A 21445-nucleotide genomic window follows, 5' to 3' on the forward strand; every position below is an offset into this window, starting at 1 on the left:
TCTAAGACCCACAGATATAAAATTCCCCAAATGCTCAGATCCCATAGTTGGCCCTCCCCATCCAAGGGTTGCACATCCGAGGATTCAGCCAAGCTAAGATTGTGTATTAAGTTTGCATTCTGCAATGCGTTGACTCATCAGATGTGCAGTCAGTGCATACAGAGGCTCAAATATGTATGTATTAGAAAAATCCTCATATATATGGACACAAAGTTCAAAACCCTGTTGCTCAAGGATCCACTATATCTTTGTTTCTTATCAAAGGGGACCAACACAGGAAAATGTTAAAGTCCTAACTATAGAGCAAATAATATAAATGAAGGCGAGAGAAAGGAGGGAATTTGGGTGAAAGATCTCCAGAAAATAAGTATAACTGATAGGTTTCTGAGATTTTTTAAAATTTAAGGGGAAATAATGATATTCATGGAGAAATAATGTGAAAAATCAATAGAATTAAATAGAAAATCGTGCACATAAAAATAATTATCAACTCTAGGAAAGATATTTTCAAGAAAGGGAGTGTAATCATACTATGGTAATGTGTACTTTGAAGTAATCTTAACAAATAAACCAAAACTATTAGTTTAACCAAAAGGAGGAGGAGGGGGAGAAAAGGAAGCAGAAGCAGGAGAAGAAGAAAACCTAAGACAGGGAAAATAGAAGAAAGGGAATGTGCAATGTTTGTGTGTTTGTTAATTGGAAAGCAAGGAGGGCATGAAACAGGTGATGGGGATTAAAAGGCACAGACCTCCAATTATAAAATTTCAAAAAACATGGAAATGTAATATACAGCATAAGGAATATATTATAATAACTTGTTTGGGTACAGTTGGTTACTAGACTTGTATTCATTTTGTAATGTATGCAAATGTCAAATCACTATGTGGTACACCTGAAACTAACATAATATTGCAATCAACTATATTTCAATAAGAAAAGAAAGAAAGGAGGAGGTCAAGTAATTAAGAAATAAAAAGGTAAGAAAGTTAAGTCCTTTATTACAGGAAGAAGTTATTAAAGTAGAAAATTGAATGTCAAAGCAGTATAAACACATAACGGAAAATGTAGATAGATGCTACAGAAAACAGAGAAGAGGGCTGGAGATGAATCTGTTGTCATTCCTTATGATTTTTACTTCATCTTTATTTAAAAATTTGAGATAATTAAAATATATTTACAAAATAAAATGAAAAGTGAAAAGCTTTGCAACAGTCCACTAACAGCTTTATACAGACTCTCAAAATGTTTTTACTTATATTCATTTTCATTCAGGTTATTATATTTTGTTTGTATTGTAAGACATAGTCTGGTTTATATATCAGCAAAAGTGAACATTAGAAGATATTAACAAAGAGTTGCGTATTTAAAGAAAATGAAATAACATGAACACAGTGAGTGAATGAAGTCGCTCAGTCGTGTCCGACTCTTTGTGACCCCATGAACTGTAGCCTACTAGGCTTCTCCGTACATGGGATTTTCCAGGCAAGAGTACTGGAGTGGGGTGCCATTTCCTTCTCCAGGAGATCTTCCTGACCTGGGGGCTCCTGCATTGTAGGCAGACTCTTTACTGTCTGAGCCACCAGGGAGTCCCTGGTCCCTAAGCTAAATCTTCTAATATGAACAGAAAGATATTGTTGCTCACAAAATGATGCTTCATGGTTTTGGTTTGTTTGTTTAAGTTGGTTGGGATGTTTTTGGCTACACAGGCAGCTTGCCAGATCTTAATTCCCTGACCAGTGACGAACCCAGGTGCAAACAGTGAAAGCTCTCCGTCCTTACTACTGGACCACCAGGGAATCCTACCAATGATGTTTCATTTTATCATGAGCAGAATAATAGAGAAATATTTCTTTTAAAATATCATTTAGAACTAGATGATATAGTTTCTTATCGTGATTAAAGAAATGTTTTAGTAAGTTCAAGACATGCAGGTATGTCTTCTTAGGTAAAGGAAGTACTGTAGGTGTATAGGATAATGAGATGCAGTCTGAAATGTACTAGGAAAAAAAATCCACCTGTTTTCTAGAATGAAAACAGTAGTAAACTCTTGTACGTTTTGAAGGACCTAAACATACAAACTATTTAGATGGGATACTGATTACAACTAACCTGTTTAATGGGAAAAAAGGATGAACTAACATTGTAAAATCATATAGTACTTTAAGGCTTTAAGTTGCAAAATAATTTAACTTGGAGTAATATTCGAAGAGTTGACTCATTGGAAAAGACCCTGATGCTGGGAGGGATTGGGGACAGGAGAAGGGGACGACAGAGAATGAGATGGCTGGATGGCATCACCGACTCGATGGACATGAGTTTGAGTGAACTCCGGGAGTTGGTGATGGACAGGGAGGCCTGGCGTGCTGTGATTCATGGGGTCGCGGAGAGTCGGACACAACTGAACTGAATAAAGCTAATACTGATATAGTTGCATAACACTTCAAAAATACGTGAACATATAGACTTTTACTGAAAATTAAATCCTAGGCTATTTCGAAATGTGGGATTTTCGTCACTATTTCTCCCAGGATCTTGTGCCTGAACAGTGGGGAGAATCGGCTTCAAGAATTTGAACTCATTCGTCCCAGCACCTCCCGTCAGACACACCTCGTACTGGTAGCTCTGGGACAGGGTCCCCGTGCCGCTGACGTCCAGCAGGTGGCCCGGGAAGTGGCCCTCGGGCACCGCGCAGCGACCCGCCGAGGCCGCCCCGGCCCTCCTGCACAGCCGCACCGCCACGAACACGAGCACCGAGAAGAGGAAGAGCGACGACACCGACGCCAAGGCCACCACCAGGTAGACGGTGAGCGGGTCGGCCGGCGCCGCGGCCGCCGCTTCCGCTTCCGGGGGCGGCAGGTAGGGCTGCGAGAAGCCGTCCACCAGCAGCACGTGCAGCGTGACGCTGGCCGACAGCGGCGGCTCGCCGTTGTCCCTGACCAGCACCACCAGCCGCTGCTTGGGCGCGTCGCGCTCGCTCAGCAGCCGCGCCGTGCGCACCTCGCCGTTGTGCGCCCACACGCCGAACAGCCCGGGCTCCGTGGCCTTGAGCAGCTGGAACGACAGCCAGGCGTTCTGGCCCGCGTCGCCGTCCACCGCCACCACCTTGGTGACCAGGTAGCCCGGCTCGGCCGCCCTGGGCACCAGCTCGGTGCAGGGCGCCGAGGCGTTCTGCAGCGGGTAGAGCACGAAGGGCGCGTTGTCGTTGGCGTCCGCCACGAGCACGCGCACCAGCGCCTGGCTGCTGAGCGCGGGCGAGCCGCGGTCGGCGGCGCCCACGCGGAACTCGAAGGCCCGCAGCGCCTCGTAGTCCAGGGACGCGAGGGCGAAGAGGTGTCCGTTGTCGGGGTTGATGGACACGAGGGAGGCGAGGGGCACGAGCGGGTCGGGCGGCGGCAGCAGCGAGTAGGTGACCTGGGCGTTGGCGCCCGCGTCTGGGTCTGTGGCGCTGACGCTGCCGATGTGCAGGGCGGGGCTGTTGTTCTCGCGGACCCACAGGGTGTAGGAGGTCTGGGTGAAGGCGGGGGCGTTGTCGTTGACGTCGGACACCAGCACGGTTATGTTGTGCTCGGTTTTCAGTCTGGGGGTTCCCATGTCAGTGACCGTGATGGTGATGTTGTACTCTGCTTGGCTTTCTCTGTCCAGTGCTCCTTCTGTCATTAGGATGTAAAAATTCTCCACAGAGGGTTTCAGAACAAACGGCAGATGGTCTGGAATGAAACAAAGTGTCTTTCCATTTTCTCCAGAGTCTCTGTCTTTAATCCTAAAAACAGCCAATACTGTCTCAGCAGAGTCCTCCGCAACATGGTTGGAAAGTGACGATATGATCAGTTCAGGGGCATTGTCATTGGTGTCTAATACCTCGACCAAAACTGTGCATTTTGAAGAAAGGCCCCCACCGTCGATTGCCTGTATATTTATTTTGTAAGACTTTACTAGCTCATAATCAAGCAACAGTCTGAGTATGATTTCTCCAGAAAAAGGATTGATATGAAAGGTTGTTAGAATATCTTCAGAAGCATCAAAAAAGGAATAGGATATGTCTGCATTGATTCCAGAGTCTGCATCTCCTGCAGAGACTTTAGCAATAAAGGACCCTACTGGGCTATTCTCCGGAGCCTGGGTCTCATAGATTGCCTGAGAAAACTGAGGGGCATTGTCATTGACATCTAGGATCACAATGTGTATATTAGTGGCTCCAGACCTGGGTGGCAACCCACCATCCAGCGCTGTGAGTGTCAAGCTGAACTCTTGCTGTTTTTCCCGATCCAGTGCCCTGTCCAGTACTAGCTCTGGATATATTATGCCTTCATCACTGCCACTAATTTTAATATGGAAAAAAGAGTTGAGGTTGATAGTATAGTTCTGGATACCATTAAGTCCTCCATCTGAATCTTGTGCTCTTTCTAGTTGAAATGAGGTCCCTTCAGCTGTATTTTCTAATATTTTTAAGACTGTCTCTTTGTCTCGAAAAACCGGTGAATGATCATTTATGTCCCTCACCCTCAACTCAATCCGGTAAATCTGAAAGGGATTATCCATTAAAATTTGAAAATACAGCATACAGGGTTCTCTGGAGCCACACAGCTTCTCCCGGTCCAGTTTTTCATTTGTAAGCAAATCCCCAGTTTGAGAGTCCAGGAGCAAGTGTTGTTTGTTATCATCAGACACCACCCGTGCTCCCCTTGCAAGCAACTCCTTGTCCCCTAGCCCCAGATCCTTAGCTATATTGACTACAAAGGATCCTCTCTCTGTTTCCTCTGTCACTGAGTAACGTCCAGACCCAGAGCCTGCAAAGGATACTCCCCCAAACAGAAAAAGAAACAGGACTTGCCTTTGTCTCGAGCAGGGAAATCGTCTAGTCTCCATAGCTGCTTCTGAACACGTCTTTCATTAATATTGGTAACAATCACAGATCCCAGTGTAAATAAACAGCAGTCGCAAACCGAAGATCTATACCGTGTATAAGTAGCAAAGGCCTGGGTTATGTTTTATAACCCCCTTTTCTAATCTTGGGTTGCTGCAGGTTTTCTCCCTGGTCTACCTGCCGCTATCTTCCTTTTTATGTCAGTGACTCACCGCAGCACTCTCAGTTCAGATTTTTACCCCCGTCTCTTTAGCCTGCAGCGCCACCACGTGGCCTCCAACAGACTCAAATTGCTGTACCCAATTTGTGCGCTTGTATGTCTTTATTTGTTCTTATTTAGAGAGAAGGCAATGGCAAGCCACTCCAGTACTCTTGCCTAGAAAATCCCATGGATGGAGGAGCCTGGTAGGCTGCAGTCCGTGGGGTCGCTAAGGGTCGGACTTGACTGAGCGACTTCACTTTCACTTTTCACACATTGGAGAAGGAAATGGCAACCCACTCCAGTGTTCATGCCTGGAGAATCCCAGGGATGGGGGAGCCTGGTGGGCTTCCGTCTGTGGGGTCACACAGAGTCAGACATGACTGAAGTGACTTAGCAGCAGCAGCAGCAGATATTTCATTTTTCTTTTGTTTGTATCATTAAAAATAATGTTAAGATAGGGAACTGCTCACTTTGTTGAAATTTTTCACTGCTTATTGGGAAAGTTAAAAATTCATCAGTTGAAAAAATAATGTGTCTAGCAGTTAAATCTGTCCATTGTGCTAGATTTTAGTTCTAAGCCTTTCACTGCTGACACTTCTCCCAAGCAATACAAGGAATCCAAAGGAAAACTAGTGACCTCCAAGATCACCAAAGGAACAGATTTTACCTTTCCAAAACTTGAGCATAGGAACACCAAAAACTGAGAAAAGAAACTTTTCATACCTTCTTTAACAAATTTCTTCCAAACTTACATTGCCCAAATAAAATCATTATTATATAATCTAGAAAGAAGCATTAAAGACTTTATCTTCTCTGTGCTCCCATAAAAACCTGTTTAATTGCCCTGTAAATATTGTTTCCAATAATCTGCCCCTTCTTCAATATGTGGCCTAGTTAAGGAATGGAACTTTAATATGGAAATTATGTCTTAATCATCATTGATTGCCAAATCAGACAATCACTAAATGCTTACTGTATTAAGGCATGCATAAATAAACTCTAGTGAGTAGAACATGAAATATTTTAGTGCCTTACCATTTGAAAAATTGTATTTTCACTCATTTTTTGCAATTTATTCCCTTTCTTTCACGTCTTTGTTTTTCTTACATCAGTCTTAAAATATATGCAGAATTAAAGCAGGGACTGACCTCTTTTTTAAGGTCCTTCTTAATTCAAGTGGGATCTAATTTCATGCACAAAATAAAAAGTAGGGAGAAGGAAATGGCATCCCACTCCAGTATTCTTGCCTGGAAAATCCCATGGATGGAAGAGCCTGGTAGGCTACAATCCATGGGGTCACAAAGAGTCGGACACAACTGAGTGACTTCACTTCACTTTAAGGATCAGGAACACAGATTCCTTTGCTTTTTCCATCAATGTCCTATACATAGACGGTCTTGATATTTGTTGAATGACTTTTTAAGCACATAACATTTTGTAAAGAATTCTATGAGAAACATTTTAATAAAGTAATCAAAATTAAAAAAAATAAAAAAGTAGACCACGCTAATGCCTGTCCTAACTACTGAAAATAAGAACAGCATTATAAACTCTACCTAACAGAGAATTTTGTCCAAGGCCCTAATATCTAGGGGGAAATCTCTGTTTTCCTCAATAATAAGCAAGATATACAGATTAAACTGAGAAATATTGTACAAGGAAAGGGATAGATACTGGCCAAAACACTCAAATTGTTTAATATAAAAGCCACAGGGTATAAGCCACCACTTAATGACTTCTGTTTTTCAACTGAATGGGACTGCATTGTTAGCCCCTAAAAATTTAACAGGAATCTCTGATTTTTTCATACAAAATTAAAAGCAACAAACTATTAAACATTTCTATGTGATACTATAGAATAATGATATTTTTGCTTTTTTTGTCTGCAAATATACATAATATATGCACACTCAGTATCCTAATATGTTTCTTATTTTCAGATAAGAGACATCATACAATGGAAATACTATATTTGAAATAAGTAAATGCCGATACAGAGAAAGATAATGTTTTAAAAAGTAACACAGTTTAAGAAAAATTGCTGTAATGAAAATCTAGATTGACAAATCACCCAAAATACCAGTTTTTTTTAAAAAAATCAAATAGTAAACATACAGATCACATGCAGATTATATTAGTAAATGAAGAAGTATTAAAAACTGACATTTAAAATGTAAACAAAAAGTCAATAAAGATATATAAAGTGGAGAAAATGTGGTAATATCAACTTTGACGATAAAGCCTATCTCACTCGTTGGGATTCTTGTGAGAAATGCTTCACTGAACTTAAATATGAATCAAAGGAAACGTGAAGTTGAACAAAGTTGGAAATTGAGATAAATAAAACAGAAAATTAAATACTACCTTATTGGTGGTGGAAATATTTTAAACAAAAAATAAAATGTCTTCATTAAATAAGTTCCTATCAATTATTAAATTCCAACGCTACCCTGAAACGAGGGGTTTTCTTCGACTTCCCTGCCTATGCTCTTGGATGAGAGATTGGGGAGAATCGGCCTTAGGACCTTGAACTCATTCGTTCCAGTACCTCCCGTCAGGCACACCTCGTACTGGTAGCTCTGGGACAGGGTCCCCGTGCCGCTGACGTCCAGCAGGTGGCCCGGGAAGTGGCCCTCGGGCACCGGGCAGCGACCCGCCGAGGCCGCCCCGGCCCTCCTGCACAGCCGCACCGCCACGAACACGAGCACCGAGAAGAGGAAGAGCGACGACACCGACGCCAAGGCCACCACCAGGTAGACGGTGAGCGGGTCGGCCGGCGCCGCGGCCGCCGCTTCCGCTTCCGGGGGCGGCAGGTAGGGCTGGGAGAAGCCGTCCACCAGCAGCACGTGCAGCGTGACGCTGGCCGACAGCGGCGGCTCGCCGTTGTCCCTGACCAGCACCACCAGCCGCTGCTTGGGCGCGTCGCGCTCGCTCAGCAGCCGCGCCGTGCGCACCTCGCCGTTGTGCGCCCACACGCCGAACAGCCCGGGCTCCGTGGCCTTGAGCAGCTGGAACGACAGCCAGGCGTTCTGGCCCGCGTCGCCGTCCACCGCCACCACCTTGGTGACCAGGTAGCCCGGCTCGGCCGCCCTGGGCACCAGCTCGGTGCAGGGCGCCGAGGCGTTCTGCAGCGGGTAGAGCACGAAGGGCGCGTTGTCGTTGGCGTCCGCCACGAGCACGCGCACCAGCGCCTGGCTGCTGAGCGCGGGCGAGCCGCGGTCGGCGGCGCCCACGCGGAACTCGAAGGCCCGCAGCGCCTCGTAGTCCAGGGACGCGAGGGCGAAGAGGTGGCCGTTGTCGGGGTTGATGGACACGAGGGAGGCGAGGGGCACGAGCGGGTCGGGCGGCGGCAGCAGCGAGTAGGTGACCTGGGCGTTGGCGCCCGCGTCTGGGTCTGTGGCGCTGACGCTGCCGATGTGCAGGGCGGGGCTGTTGTTCTCGCGGACCCATAGGGTGTAGGAGGTCTGGGTGAAGGCGGGGGCGTTGTCGTTGACGTCGGACACCAGCACGGTTATGTTGTGCTCGGTTTTCAGTCTGGGTGTCCCCAAGTCCGTGACAGAGATGGTGATGTTGTATTCCGCTCTGGTCTCTCTGTCTAGCGGTCGCTGTGTTACTAGGGTGTAAAAATTTTCCATGGAAGATGTCAGCAAGAACGGTAGATCGTACTGAATGGAGCAACTTACTTTCCCATTCTCTTCAGAGTCAAGATCTGAAACACTGAAAACTGCAACTACAGTCTCAGGTGAGTTCTCAGGGATCTGTCCGGTAAGTGCAGACATGGTGACTTCTGGGGCATTGTCGTTCACATCCAGGACTTGAATCAGAACGGTGCTTTTTCCAGAAAGGCTTCCAGTATCTCTGGCCTCGATAGTCATCTCATAGGACTGAGTTGTTTCGAAATCAAGTTGTTTTTTCAATCGAATTTCTCCAGTCATGGCATTGACCTCAAAGGTTTTGCTAATGTCTTCTGAAGCCTGGGAAAGTGAATAGGAAATCTCGCCATTGACTCCTATGTCTACATCGGTAGCAGAGACTTTGACAACAAGGAAGCCTTTGGGACTGTCCTCATGGATCTTTACTCTGTAGAAAGGCTGCTCAAATTCGGGGGCATTATCATTGATGTCCACGACTTCTATGTAGACGTGTGCGGTGCCAGACCGTGGTGGAGAACCACCATCCTGAGCAGTGAGGGTTAACCTGACCTCAGCTTCCTCCTCCCGATCCAGCACTTTGTCCAGCACAAGTTCCGGATATTTTCTGCCATCGCTACGTTTGCGAGTGAGGACCCGAAAATAGGAGTTGGGACTGATTATATAATTTTCAATATTATTTTGGCCTATATCCATGTCCTGAGCATTCTTCAGAGGAAATGTAGTGCCAGGAAGACTGTTCTCTGATATTTTTAACAACATATCTCCGTCCATGAACACTGGAGTATGGTCATTTATGTCTATTACTTGTAGCTCAGCTTGAAAAAACTCTAAGGGATTCTCTAGCAAAACCTGGAAACGCAGCACACATGGCTCTGTCTGACCACACAGTTCCTCGCGGTCCAGTTTCTTATTTAGCAGTAAATCCCCAGACTCCTGATCCAGCTGCAAATACAGTTTGTTCCCTTTGGAAATGACCCTTGCTCCCCGCCTGGAGAGTTCCCCCTGCCCCAGACCCAGGTCTTTTGCTAAATTGGTTAAAAACGAACTCCCCTCAGCTTCCTCCACCACAGAATAATGCCTAAATTCAAAGCCCGCCAGAGCCAAGTGTAAGAAGAAAAAGAAGAAAAGGACTTGCCTTTGTCTGCAAACGAGCTTCCTGGTGGCCTCCTTTGTTCTTGCCTGGTATAGCCTCTGGCGAGGATGGTTCCGCTGAGCTGTAACGGCCTCAATGTCTTGTGGTTTACCTCAGAGATATTTCAGTGAGTAGCCCTTTACGGAAGACCTAGTCCTACTGTGACATCCAAGCTTCCCGTGGGCTTCCAGCCTCTGCTTACGAGTTCTGCCTTTGATAGAACCGCAGCTGCGGTTTAGGTTTGTACCTTCTTATCCTGCAGCGCCACCACGCGTCCTCAGAGGAACTTGTATTTTCCGGGTTGAAATGGATGCAGTGTTCCCAGCTTTGTGGGTTTTTGTTTGTTTTTTTTTAATTTTGGCCGTGCTGCGTTGCTTCTGGGATCTGCGTTCCCTGACCAGGGACTGAACCCATGTTACTTCAGTGAAAGCAAGGAATTGTAACTATTAGACCACCAGGGAACTCCCCAGTGTTCCCAACTCTTGACAGTACGTATCACCGATATATATAAGGTTCAGTTCGGTTCAGTCACGTCTGACTCTTTTCGACCCAATGGACTGCATCGCGCCAGGCCTCCCTTAGAATACTGTTTTTACTATTTCCCACCCTAAAGTTCAGACAATTGTCTGAGGGCCATACAGGAGAAATGATAGTAGACTGACTACTTTCAATAATGCTAATTGAGTTTGGAGCAAAAGAAAATATGTGACAGTCTGATAAGAAAGACTGCAGAAATTTAAATGTTTATAGTAACACAGAAAACTTTGAGAATTGTGCACTTTTATTGCCATGAACTATGGGAATAATTAGTAGCTATAAACCTTGGACACATTATTTAACCAGTGTCTCCCATTTCCTCATCTGTCTAATGTGACAATATTAAAGGTGCTTACCCCTTGGGCTGCTGTGAGTTCCCCACTTTACAGATGAGGAAACTGAGGCAGAAAGAAATTAACCTTATACACACATACACCAGGCATGTTATTTGATGCCATCAGGTAGCTCAGTTTGCATTAATCCATTGCCATGACTAGAAAAACAAGATTCACATGGCAGAAGAATTCATGAGCAGCATTATTTCAGATAGACGTTATCATATCAAATGATGAAACAAAAAGGCTGGAGAGTTTGTTTAATAGAGGTATAATCTGTGATCATATCAATGAATCTGTATCTCAGAAGTGTTCTAGTTTTCATTCCACTTCTTACAGTGTCAGTTTTTTCCATCTTTTTTAAAGTTAGGGGATAATTACAATATTGTGATTTTTTTTTTTGCCATCAACATGAATTAACATTAGGTGTACATATGTCCCCTTTTTCTTGAATGTCCCTCCTACCTCCCTCCCCTTCGCAACACTCTGGGTTGTCACAGAGCACTGACTTGTTCTTTATGCCATATATGGAGAATTTCCCACTGGCTATCTATTTTACATATGATAATATATATGTTTCAATGGTGTTCTCTCAAATCATCCCACTCTTTACTTCCCCTACTGTGTCCAAAAATCTTTACAGTGTCCATTTAAAAAAATCTTTTATTTTGAAAAATTTCAAACCCCATAATGAAGGAGAGTAGTATGATCAACTCCCAAGTACTCATAGCTAGTTAGAACATATATCAATATTTTGCCATAATTGTTTACCCTATATCCCCAACATTTTCACATCCCAAACTAAATTTTCACTTGAAAATTTTTATTATACATCTCTAACTTTCAGTTTTTTAAAAACACTACAGTGACCTTACCACACCTAAGAAATTAAGTTAATATTGTTTAATATCAGTTTACAGTCAGACTTTTCCAATTATTTCTAAGTTGTATTGATTCAATCAAAATTCAAACAAGATCCACCATCCATTACATTTGGATGGTATGTCTTAATTTCTCTCATTGTGTAAAATTCTGTTCCTCCCCTTTTCCTGATTCAGCACTGAAGTATACTGAATATAACTTTAAAAATAAACTTTCAATTTAAAGGAAAAAATGTCTTAAAAAGAGCAGATGGGGCTAATGTAGGAAAATGACTGCAATGGGAGGGAAATAATAAGTGACTAAAATTAATAATTGTATAATATTTCTATTCATGGTCATTAATCTTTTCTATGAAATGCAGGTCATGGGTTCAGATAACAAGAAGGCGGCACAGATAGATCTTTCAATTGTTTTTGAGATTTGGTTAGGTCAGAGCTTTAAAAATAATACTTGAATTATTATCCACAAAACTGTATTGTTTATAAGAAAATAAAACCACAATACATATCTTATTCTTTACAAATACAGAAGACTGTACAGAGATATGAGAAAAAGATTTCTCTTTAATTAGGCAGAAACTTGCCAGGTGATATCTAACAAGAGAAAACAGTATAGCATCACAATAAGGCCCCAGAATCAGATTTATAAGAGATGCTTAGCTCTGCCATTTTTCAGTTGGTGACCTTTGTGAACTAACAGAACCTCTATGAACATAAGTTTGCTCATTTCTAAAATACCTCCCATCATAGGTTTATTTCTAAAATTGAAAATCTCAAAATAAATATATATTGCATAGTGTTTTTTTTTAATTTAGGTACTTGCACAGCACTCTAATCAACTCAGAAAATAAAAGTAGCAGTAATATTTGAAGACAGTGAATTCCAATTTAAAATGTCTCAAACAAGATTTGTCATGTAATAGACTGCACACAAAGCATAAATGAGGCAAAAGATGACAATACACAATCCATGCTTTGTGTTCTTTGGGCTAAAGGTGAATCCTTTTCTGTGTGAAGAAATTCATTCTTTGACCTTAGGAATACCTGAAATGATGTGAAAGCACTCCTCTGCAGGTAAATTGAGATAAATTTCTTAACAGGAATATATTCACAGATATAATAAGGGTAATTTTCATTTTTATCACAAACCCAAATCATTCCGATATGAGGGATATTCTTCCACTTCCCTGCCTATGCTCTGGGATGCGAGATTGGGAGAATCGGCTTCAGGAATTTGAACTCACCAGTTCTATGGTCTCCCATCAGACACACCTCGTACTGGTAGCTCTGGGACAGGGTCCCCGTGCCGCTGACGTCCAGCAGGTGGCCCGGGAAGTGGCCCTCGGGCACCGCGCAGCGACCCGCCGAGGCCGCCCCGGCCCTCCTGCACAGCCGCACCGCCACGAACACGAGCACCGAGAAGAGGAAGAGCGACGACACCGACGCCAAGGCCACCACCAGGTAGACGGTGAGCGGGTCGGCCGGCGCCGCGGCCGCCGCTTCCGCTTCCGGGGGCGGCAGGTAGGGCTGGGAGAAGCCGTCCACCAGCAGCACGTGCAGCGTGACGCTGGCCGACAGCGGCGGCTCGCCGTTGTCCCTGACCAGCACCACCAGCCGCTGCTTGGGCGCGTCGCGCTCGCTCAGCAGCCGCGCCGTGCGCACCTCGCCGTTGTGCGCCCACACGCCGAACAGCCCGGGCTCCGTGGCCTTGAGCAGCTGGAACGACAGCCAGGCGTTCTGGCCCGCGTCGCCGTCCACCGCCACCACCTTGGTGACCAGGTAGCCCGGCTCGGCCGCCCTGGGCACCAGCTCGGTGCAGGGCGCCGAGGCGTTCTGCAGCGGGTAGAGCACGAAGGGCGCGTTGTCGTTGGCGTCCGCCACGAGCACGCGCACCAGCGCCTGGCTGCTGAGCGCCGGCGAGCCGCGGTCGGCGGCGCCCACGCGGAACTCGAAGGCCCGCAGCGCCTCGTAGTCCAGGGACGCGAGGGCGAAGAGGTGGCCGTTGTCGGGGTTGATGGACACGAGGGAGGCGAGGGGCACGAGCGGGTCGGGCGGCGGCAGCAGCGAGTAGGTGACCTGGGCGTTGGCGCCCGCGTCTGGGTCTGTGGCGCTGACGCTGCCGATGTGCAGGGCGGGGCTGTTGTTCTCGCGGACCCACAGGGTGTAGGAGGTCTGGGTGAAGGCGGGGGCGTTGTCGTTGACGTCGGACACCAGCACGGTTATGTTGTGCTCGGTTTTCAGTCTGGGGGTTCCCATGTCAGTGACTGTGATGGTGATGATGTACTCGGCTCTTTCCTCTCTGTCCAGTGGACTGTCCGTTACCAAGGTGTAGTAATTCTCTACAGATGGCTTCAGGAGGAAGGGGAGATCGTCTTGGATAGAACACACCGTCTTTGCGTTGTTCCCCGAATCTCTGTCTCGAATCCTAAAAACAGCTACGACTGTTTCAAGTGAATTTTCTTTAATTGGGCTAGTAAGTGATGACATGAGCAGTTCTGGTGGATTGTCGTTTATATCTGTTACCTGAACCACCACCGTACATTTTCCAGAAAGTCCTCCGCCATCTTTGGCCTGAATAGTTAATGTGTAAGTTTGAATTACCTCATAGTCCAATTCAGCTTTGAGATAAACACTGCCGGATGTTGGGTTGATTTGAAATGTTTTGAGAATTCTTTCAGTAGCATAAAAAAATGCATAAACGATTTCCCCATTACTTCCCGTATCTAAATCTTTAGCTGAGACAGTGACAACTAGAGAGCCCACAGGGCTATCCTCACACAACTGCACCTTGTAGAGAGGCTGTACAAATTCAGGCGCATTGTCATTTGTGTCCAAAACCAGGATGCGCACCAGGGTAGTTCCGGATCTGGGCGGAGAGCCACCATCCAAGGCGGTGAGGATTAAACTGAGCTCAGGCACCTCTTCTCGATCCAGCGGTCTATCCAGGGCCAATTCAGGATAGATAATCCCCTCTGCACCATTATGAACATTAATGTGGAAATAGGCATTGGGGCTGATGGTGTAGTTTCTCACGTTATTGGTTCCAACATCTGAATCCTGTGCACTTTGTAGAAGAAATGCCGCCCCTGGTGTGGTACTTTCTGATATTTTCAAGGGAATCTCTCTATCCAGAAATACTGGAGAATGATCATTGATATCTCTAACCCATAATTTAGCACGGAAAACCTCAAAAGGCTTTCCCATTAACAGCTGGAACGGTAGCACACAAGGCTCTTTGGGGCCGCACAGTTCCTCTCGGTCTAATTTCTCATTTAGAGATAAATCACCAGTAAGCGGATCGAGTAGTAAAAATCCTATTTTCTGGTCTGAAATGACTCTAGGCTCCCGGGCTGATAGTTCCTCCATCCCCAACCCCAGGTCATGTGCTAGGTTGGCCAGAAAGGTGCCTCTCTCAGCTTCCTCCTCCACAAAATACTCTAGCGGTTCCTCAGCAGCCCAGGACATTCCCAGAAATACACAAAGAAAGAGGACTTGCCTTTGCTGCACAGCACATTCCACTCTGGCGTCCATTCTTCGTTTAACCAGTCTTTCAAAAACACTTTCTCTCGTTCTTAACTATCAGAAATGGCATCAATCGAATCCTTAGAGATGAACTGGATAACAGCAATGCTTGTAGGGAGGAATTCCCATTTCACCCAATTCCTCTTACCACGGTTTCCTTTGCTCTACTGTTATAGTCTGGCCGGCTTTCCTCTAAACGCTGGCATCCCGAAACATCCTTGATGCGAATATTTTTTTCTCTTTTTAGCCTGTAGCGCCACCTTGCGTTTTGTGGGTGTTATTCCCGATTTTAAGAATAGAACAAAAAAGATGGTGGATTAAAGGAACTGAAGTAGGAGTGATTTTTTACCCCCAAGTTTCTTTGCTATTTTATTTCATTTTTTTCTCAACTAGTCATAGTACGCCTAGTAAGTTCTTACATCGTTTCCTTCTCTGTGAGTGTGTACTCACAGAAAAGTAAATCAGCTGTTTTCTTATAATTTATGTACACACAAAATTAAACTCCAGTTCCCATACAGGAGTTAATCCTAGGAAAATCTCTTGTTTTTAAGATTTATAGTAAAGAATATATAAGACAATGAAGTCTCCATCCCAAAGTCAACAATATTGGTTGAGAACCTTTTCTTTATTTGCAAACTGCTTAACAATAATACTGTCCACCCTGCAGAGTAACTAGCCTTTTTTCAGTTTCTTGTGAATTAAATAACCCTTTCAGTTTCAGGGTCTTTGCTCTTTTCCCACAATATTTTTTGGAACACTTTCTACCACCCCATCCTCTACCCTTCACCTGATTTAAGTATGTGTTCACATAACAGGCATTCTAAGAGTATGCGATGAATACTCTTAGCATGCAGGTGCACTCTTGTCTGTGGAAGTGCTCCTAGAATTTCGTCTTTAACTATGATGGTTGATGTCAACTTGGGGTAAATGCTCCATTTTTTGGATGAAAAAAGTTTTCTTATTTTTCCTTATTCTTTCATATTTTAGAGTAATTTTTGACATCTGAAATTGTGCTTTTATTCTTTAGCTTTATAATTATTGAATTCTTGATACAAATGACATTTAACCATTACATATTATTTTAATGCACAGGTAGATTTGATGAGCCAACATTGTTCTAGGATTTTTTCTGGCTCATGCTATTCTGTGTATGTATGTGTGTGTTTAGCTTATATGGCTTTGATAGTAAACTGTTCTGACCTTGTAGTATGGATTAGGAAGCTTTCTATTTTTATGCAACACAATTGTTTTTATAATCATATTATCATCTGTTTCTACATGCTTTATTACGACTTGCCTTTTAAATGGTTTGGGTTTGGGTGGTAAATTTATGACTGTCTTTCCATTTTACTTTTGGTAATTAATCTACGAATTTTGTTTCTGTTTAAGTAATTTGTATTTTATTTTTAAAAACCATTTATTTTATCTGGATTTACAAACATTTTGGTATTATATTTCCATTGCAAAATTTATGTTTAGTTATATATGTGTTCTTATTAGTTATATTTAGTATTTTATTTCCTTTTTTATTATTTAGGATACTTGCAAGAACTCTATTTTACTGATCTTTTAAAATCCACTGTTTTAAAAATAATCTATGACCTTGATTAAAAATCAATAGCACTTAAAAGGTTTAGAAGAAAATACAGTAGTTTTCTGTACTTTCATTTTCCTAATTCATTTCCCAATAAGGAGACTTTTTTTTAAATTAATATTTGTTTATAACCTTATTAAGTTTCACGTGTACATTATATTTTGACTTCTGTGTACACTATGGTGTGCTCACCACAAGTTTAGTTTTCGCTTACAGGGGTGACCCCTCTTAGACATTATGCCCTACCCCTACCCTTCTTTTCCTCTGATGACCGTTACTCTATGTGTTCGTTTTTGTTTGTTTATTTTGTCTTTTGTTTTTTTATATTTCACATATGAGTGAAATCATACAGTATTTGTCTTTCTCCCCCTGACTTATTTCACTTAGGATAATATCCTCAAGGTCTGTTGTAGCACACAGAAAGATTTCATCTTTTTTATGCTGAGTAGCATTCCATTGTGTGTGTGTGTGTGATATCTTCTTTGTCCATTTATTTGCCGATGGGCACTTAGGTCGTTTCCGTATCTTTGCTATTTTGAGTAATGCTGCATTGAATATAGGGTATATATATCTTTATAAATTGGCATTTTCATTTTCTTCAGGTAAATATCCAGAAGTGAAATAGCTGGATCATATGGTAGTTCTATTCTTAGATTTTTGAGGAATCTTCATATTATTTTCTATAGTGGCTCCAAAATTTACATTCCCATGAACAGTGTATGATTCCCTTTTGTCCACATCCTCTCCAAAATTTGTTACTTCTTGACTTTTTGATAATAGCCATTCTAATGGGTGTGAGGTAATATCTCATTGTGGTTTTGATTTGCATGTTCTAAAAATTAGTGATGCTTGAATACCTTTTCATGTGGCTGTTGGCCATCTTTTTGTCTTCTTTGGAAAAATGTTCAGATCCTGTATTCATTTTACTTTTATTATTTATTTATTTGGCTGTATCAGCTCTTAGTTGTAGCATGCAGAATCTTTAGTTGTGGCATGTGGGGTCTCTCAGTGGTGGCATACAGACTCTTAACTATGGCATGTGAACTCCCAGTTACAGCATGTGGGATCTAGTTTCCTGACCAGGGATCAAACCTGGGCCCCCTACATTGGGAGTTCAGAGTCTTAGCCACTGTACCACCAGGGAATCACCCTCTGTTCATTTCTTTAAATTTTTAAAATTTGTATTGGGGTATAGCCAATTACGGAGAAGGCAATGGCAAGCCACTCCAGTACTCTTGCCTAGAAAATCCCACGGATGGAGGAGCCTGGTGGGCTGCAGTCTGTGGGGTCGCTAAGGGTCGGACACAACTGAGCGATTTCACTTTCACTTTCCACTTTCACACATTGGAGAAGGAAATGGCAACCCACTCCAGTGTTCTTGCCTGGAGAATCCCAGGGACGGGGGAGCCTGGTGGGCTTCCGTCTGTGGGGTCATACAGAGTTGGACACGACTGAAGTGACTTAGCAGCAGCAGCATAGCCAATTAACAATGCTGTGATAGTTTCCAGTGAATATCGAAGGGACTCAGCCATACATACGTATCCATTCTCCAAACTCCCCTCCCATCTAGACTGCTTCATAATAGCAGAGTTCCACAGGCTATACAGTAGGTCTCCTCCATTCATTTTAAAATTAGGTTGCTTTGTTTTTGTTGAGTTGTATGAGTTTTTTATATATATTGGATGTTAACCTGTTATTGGATATATGATTTGCAAATATCTTCTCCCATTCTATAGATTGTCCTTTTGTTGATGGTTTCCTTTGCTGTGCAGAAGCGTTTTAGTTTGATGTAGTACCATTTGTTTATTTTTGCTTTTGTTTCCCTTGTCTTGAGACATATTCAGAAAGAAATTAGTAAGACAGTATTGAAAAGCATATCACCTATATTTTCTAGTGAGAGTTTTTATGGCTTCAGGTCTTATACTCAAGCCTTTAATCCATTTGAGTTGATATTTATATATGGTGTAAGATAGTTGTCTAGTTTCATCATTTTGCATTTGGCTATCCAGTTTTACCAATACCACTTACTGATGAGACTATCCTTTCTCCATTGTATGTTCTTTGCCCCCTTGTCTCAGATTAATTGTTAATATATGTATGAGTTTATCTCTGGGCTCTCAGTTTTGTTCCATTGATCTATGTGTCTGTTTTTCTGCCAATAAGAAAAGTTTTGATTACTATAGCAATAAGCAGCCATTTTCAACTCTTTGTCTCTTCTGCCTTTAATTTATATTCTACTATAAAGTATAAACTATACTATTCTACTATACTTTGATTAATTGGTTTTAGACATTATCAGTTGACTCCTTTTTATGTTGGATTAGATTTTATCTCTTGTACATCTCCGAGGCCCTTTCATGCTTTCTTTCATTTGCATCATCATTGGGAGCATTGTGTACTCATTATATCTTTTTATTTTACTTTTTATTCCTTGAAGTTAAAGATTACCTTGTGTTTTCATTTCTTTGGTTTTCTTTAGATATGTCATCTATTCTTCTCACACTTCCAGTTGCCTCTCAGTTCAGTTTTCCATGTGGTCATTGCTTTATCTCCTGAGCTATCAATTCTCCTTCAAATTGAGTGGTTTTTCTCTACATTCGCTGCACAGCTCTCATCCTGGAACTTTCCTTTGCTGTCATTCTTGGAATTTTGTTTTCCTTTTTTTCTGATTGGGTTTCCTATTTCAAGGATTTTATTCTTTCTCTTTTTTGGTTTATTCTCTAGCTTTAAGAGATCATATCCTCCAATTGTTTCATCTGATTGAAGGTATGTCAGGGGACTTGCTGATGATATCCTGTGAAATGTCTGCCTCTTGAGTCATAGAGCTCTAAACTGGACTAGTTGTTCACTGTCCTGGAGACGAGAGTCATCCTGGGATCATCCTTCAACATTATATGGAGACTCATTTCACTTGTTCTGCTTTGGATCATATCTTTTGTCTTTCTTCCGACTTCCTCTCTCTTAGATTACTTTATCATTTTGATATTTACCTTCCAGTAGTTTCCAGAGAAGGGTGTATGAAAGTTAAATTTTATTGTGACCTTGAGTATATTAAATTATCTTTACTCTCAAACTTGAGTGTCAAATTGACTGATTATAGAGTTTTAGGTTGAAAATAATTTTTTTTTCAGAATTTTGAAATATTTTGTCCATGAGCTCCCCAACCCAATGTGTTTGTTGAACTTTATTTTATATTTTCTATATGAGACCTATATTTTTAATTCTTACTGTAGCATTTTATCATTGTCCCCAGCTTTTTATTTTTTAACAACTGATTATAGATTTATTAAAAAGGTTGATTTAGGCATCGGGAATGATGACTTCCACCTCGACTCCTGGCTCAATACTGATGGAAGTGATCTGCTTGACAATTTCAGAAGGGCTGTGCCGGTCAATGAGTCATTTGTAGATACTCATTTGGAATCGATCCCAAGTCTTAGAACCTTCACCACAAGGAGTTTTCCTTGTAGTTATTCTCAGAGTTTTGGTAGGCATCCGAACTGGTCCTTTCACTTTGAGATTCTTTTCCTTCGCGCCTCTAATCGGGTCAGCACACACCTTCTCCAGAGACTTCATGTTGCAGCTGGTGAGGGTGATCCTAATCCGGTGAATGGCCACCTCTGGCTCCACGGGAGTCTTGCCGGTGTCTTTAAAGGCCATAGCTGCGGCGCGGCTTCCTGACCGACTTGTTCCTCGGCGAGAGCAAACAGCGATGAGTCAGGAGCAGAAGTGGGCGGCACCGAGCTCCACTTCAGCGGCGACCGCGTATTCCTCAAAGAGCTGTCCCAAGCCTTTTAATTTAAATGCTGATGTATCTTGGCTTGAGCTTATTTTTATCCATTATACAGGACAGTTGATGAAACTAATTTCCTCCAGCTCTTAGAAACTTTCTATTTTCTCCATTTATTTATTTTTTTGCTTGGCTTTGGTTTCCCATTGAAAAAAAGTTTTAATAAAGGTTTTTTTAAAATTAATCTATGTATTTTAATTGGAGGCTAATTACTTTACAGTATTGTGGTGGGTTTTGCCATACATTGACATGAATCAGTCACGGGTGTACATGTCCCCCCCGCCCCGACCCCGCAACACCCCTCCACCCGCTCCCGAACCCCGCTCCCACCCCCTCCCCATCCCATCCCTCTAGGTTGTCCCAGTGCACTGGCTTTGAGTACCCTGTTTCATGCATCGAACTTGGACAGGTCATCTGTTTCACATATAGTAGGTTTTTTTTTTTTAAATCAAGTATACAACTATTTGGAAATAGATAAAATTAAGATCTATTCCTTATGCCATACTGCTTTTATTTTTGTATTTCTTTTAGGAAACTTTCTTTGGGAGTCTCCTTCAGGTGTCTGTTCTTAATTTAGTCTGGGAGATTAAAAAGCTCAGTAATAGTTTTGAGCACATGTTACCAGGGCTTGTCCATTTTGATTATTACTCTAAGGTGAACTAGGAGTTGTTGGAGAAATCCACAACAGTGTTTTTAGGTCTTTAGTCAGTGTAATTAGGTCTTTCCACTTGGACTAGTCCGAGTCCCCAAATCTTTAAAAATCTCCTACTCAGGAGAAAAGGTATGGATTGAAAAAGTAAAAGATTGAATGGGAAAGAGGAGTGTAAGTCTACATTATTCAGGATAGGTTAGTTATGCTTCAGTACTAAACAGTTATTGCAAATCTCAATGGTTTAACACAATGAAGGTTGATTTCTTTCTCACACTACACATCCC

At 42.8% G+C, this 21445-nt stretch overlaps 3 protein-coding genes and 1 pseudogene across 3 annotated transcripts; all 4 read right to left on the minus strand.

The window, feature by feature from the left end:
- On the minus strand, positions 1-5415 carry LOC129558718 (protocadherin beta-10-like). The gene has a single exon (XM_055430088.2). The coding sequence runs from the start codon at positions 4864-4866 to the stop codon at positions 2467-2469; it is 2400 nt and encodes a 799-aa protein (XP_055286063.2). The 5' UTR covers positions 4867-5415; the 3' UTR covers positions 1-2466.
- A 64-nt stretch (positions 5416-5479) lies between these two features.
- LOC129558720 (protocadherin beta-8-like) lies at positions 5480-9964 on the minus strand (the record flags this gene model as incomplete). The annotated part of the gene is made up of 1 exon (XM_055430091.2): positions 5480-9964. A coding segment is annotated over one exon (2466 nt), but the record flags the coding sequence as incomplete, so codon positions are not given.
- Positions 9965-11039: 1075 nt separating this feature from the next.
- On the minus strand, positions 11040-15321 carry LOC129558719 (protocadherin beta-7-like). The gene is given in 2 exon segments (XM_055430089.2): positions 11040-12821; positions 12824-15321. Coding segments are annotated over 2 exon segments (2388 nt in total). The 5' UTR covers positions 15135-15321; the 3' UTR covers positions 11040-12744.
- Positions 15322-20019: 4698 nt separating this feature from the next.
- On the minus strand, positions 20020-20406 carry LOC129559086 (small ribosomal subunit protein uS10 pseudogene; annotated as a pseudogene).
- Between the last annotated feature and the right edge of the window lie 1039 nt (positions 20407-21445).

This window comes from Moschus berezovskii, chromosome 8, assembly GCF_049115385.1.
Source record: "Moschus berezovskii isolate FMDL1 chromosome 8, NW_MosBer_1.0, whole genome shotgun sequence".
In the NCBI taxonomy this organism is placed as follows: Eukaryota; Metazoa; Chordata; class Mammalia; order Artiodactyla; family Moschidae; genus Moschus; species Moschus berezovskii.

Excerpts from the sequence above, each read along its gene's own strand:
- LOC129558718 (XM_055430088.2), bottom strand. The coding sequence starts at position 4,866 with ATGGAGACTAGACGATTTCCCTGCTCGAGACAAAGGCAAGTCCTGTTT.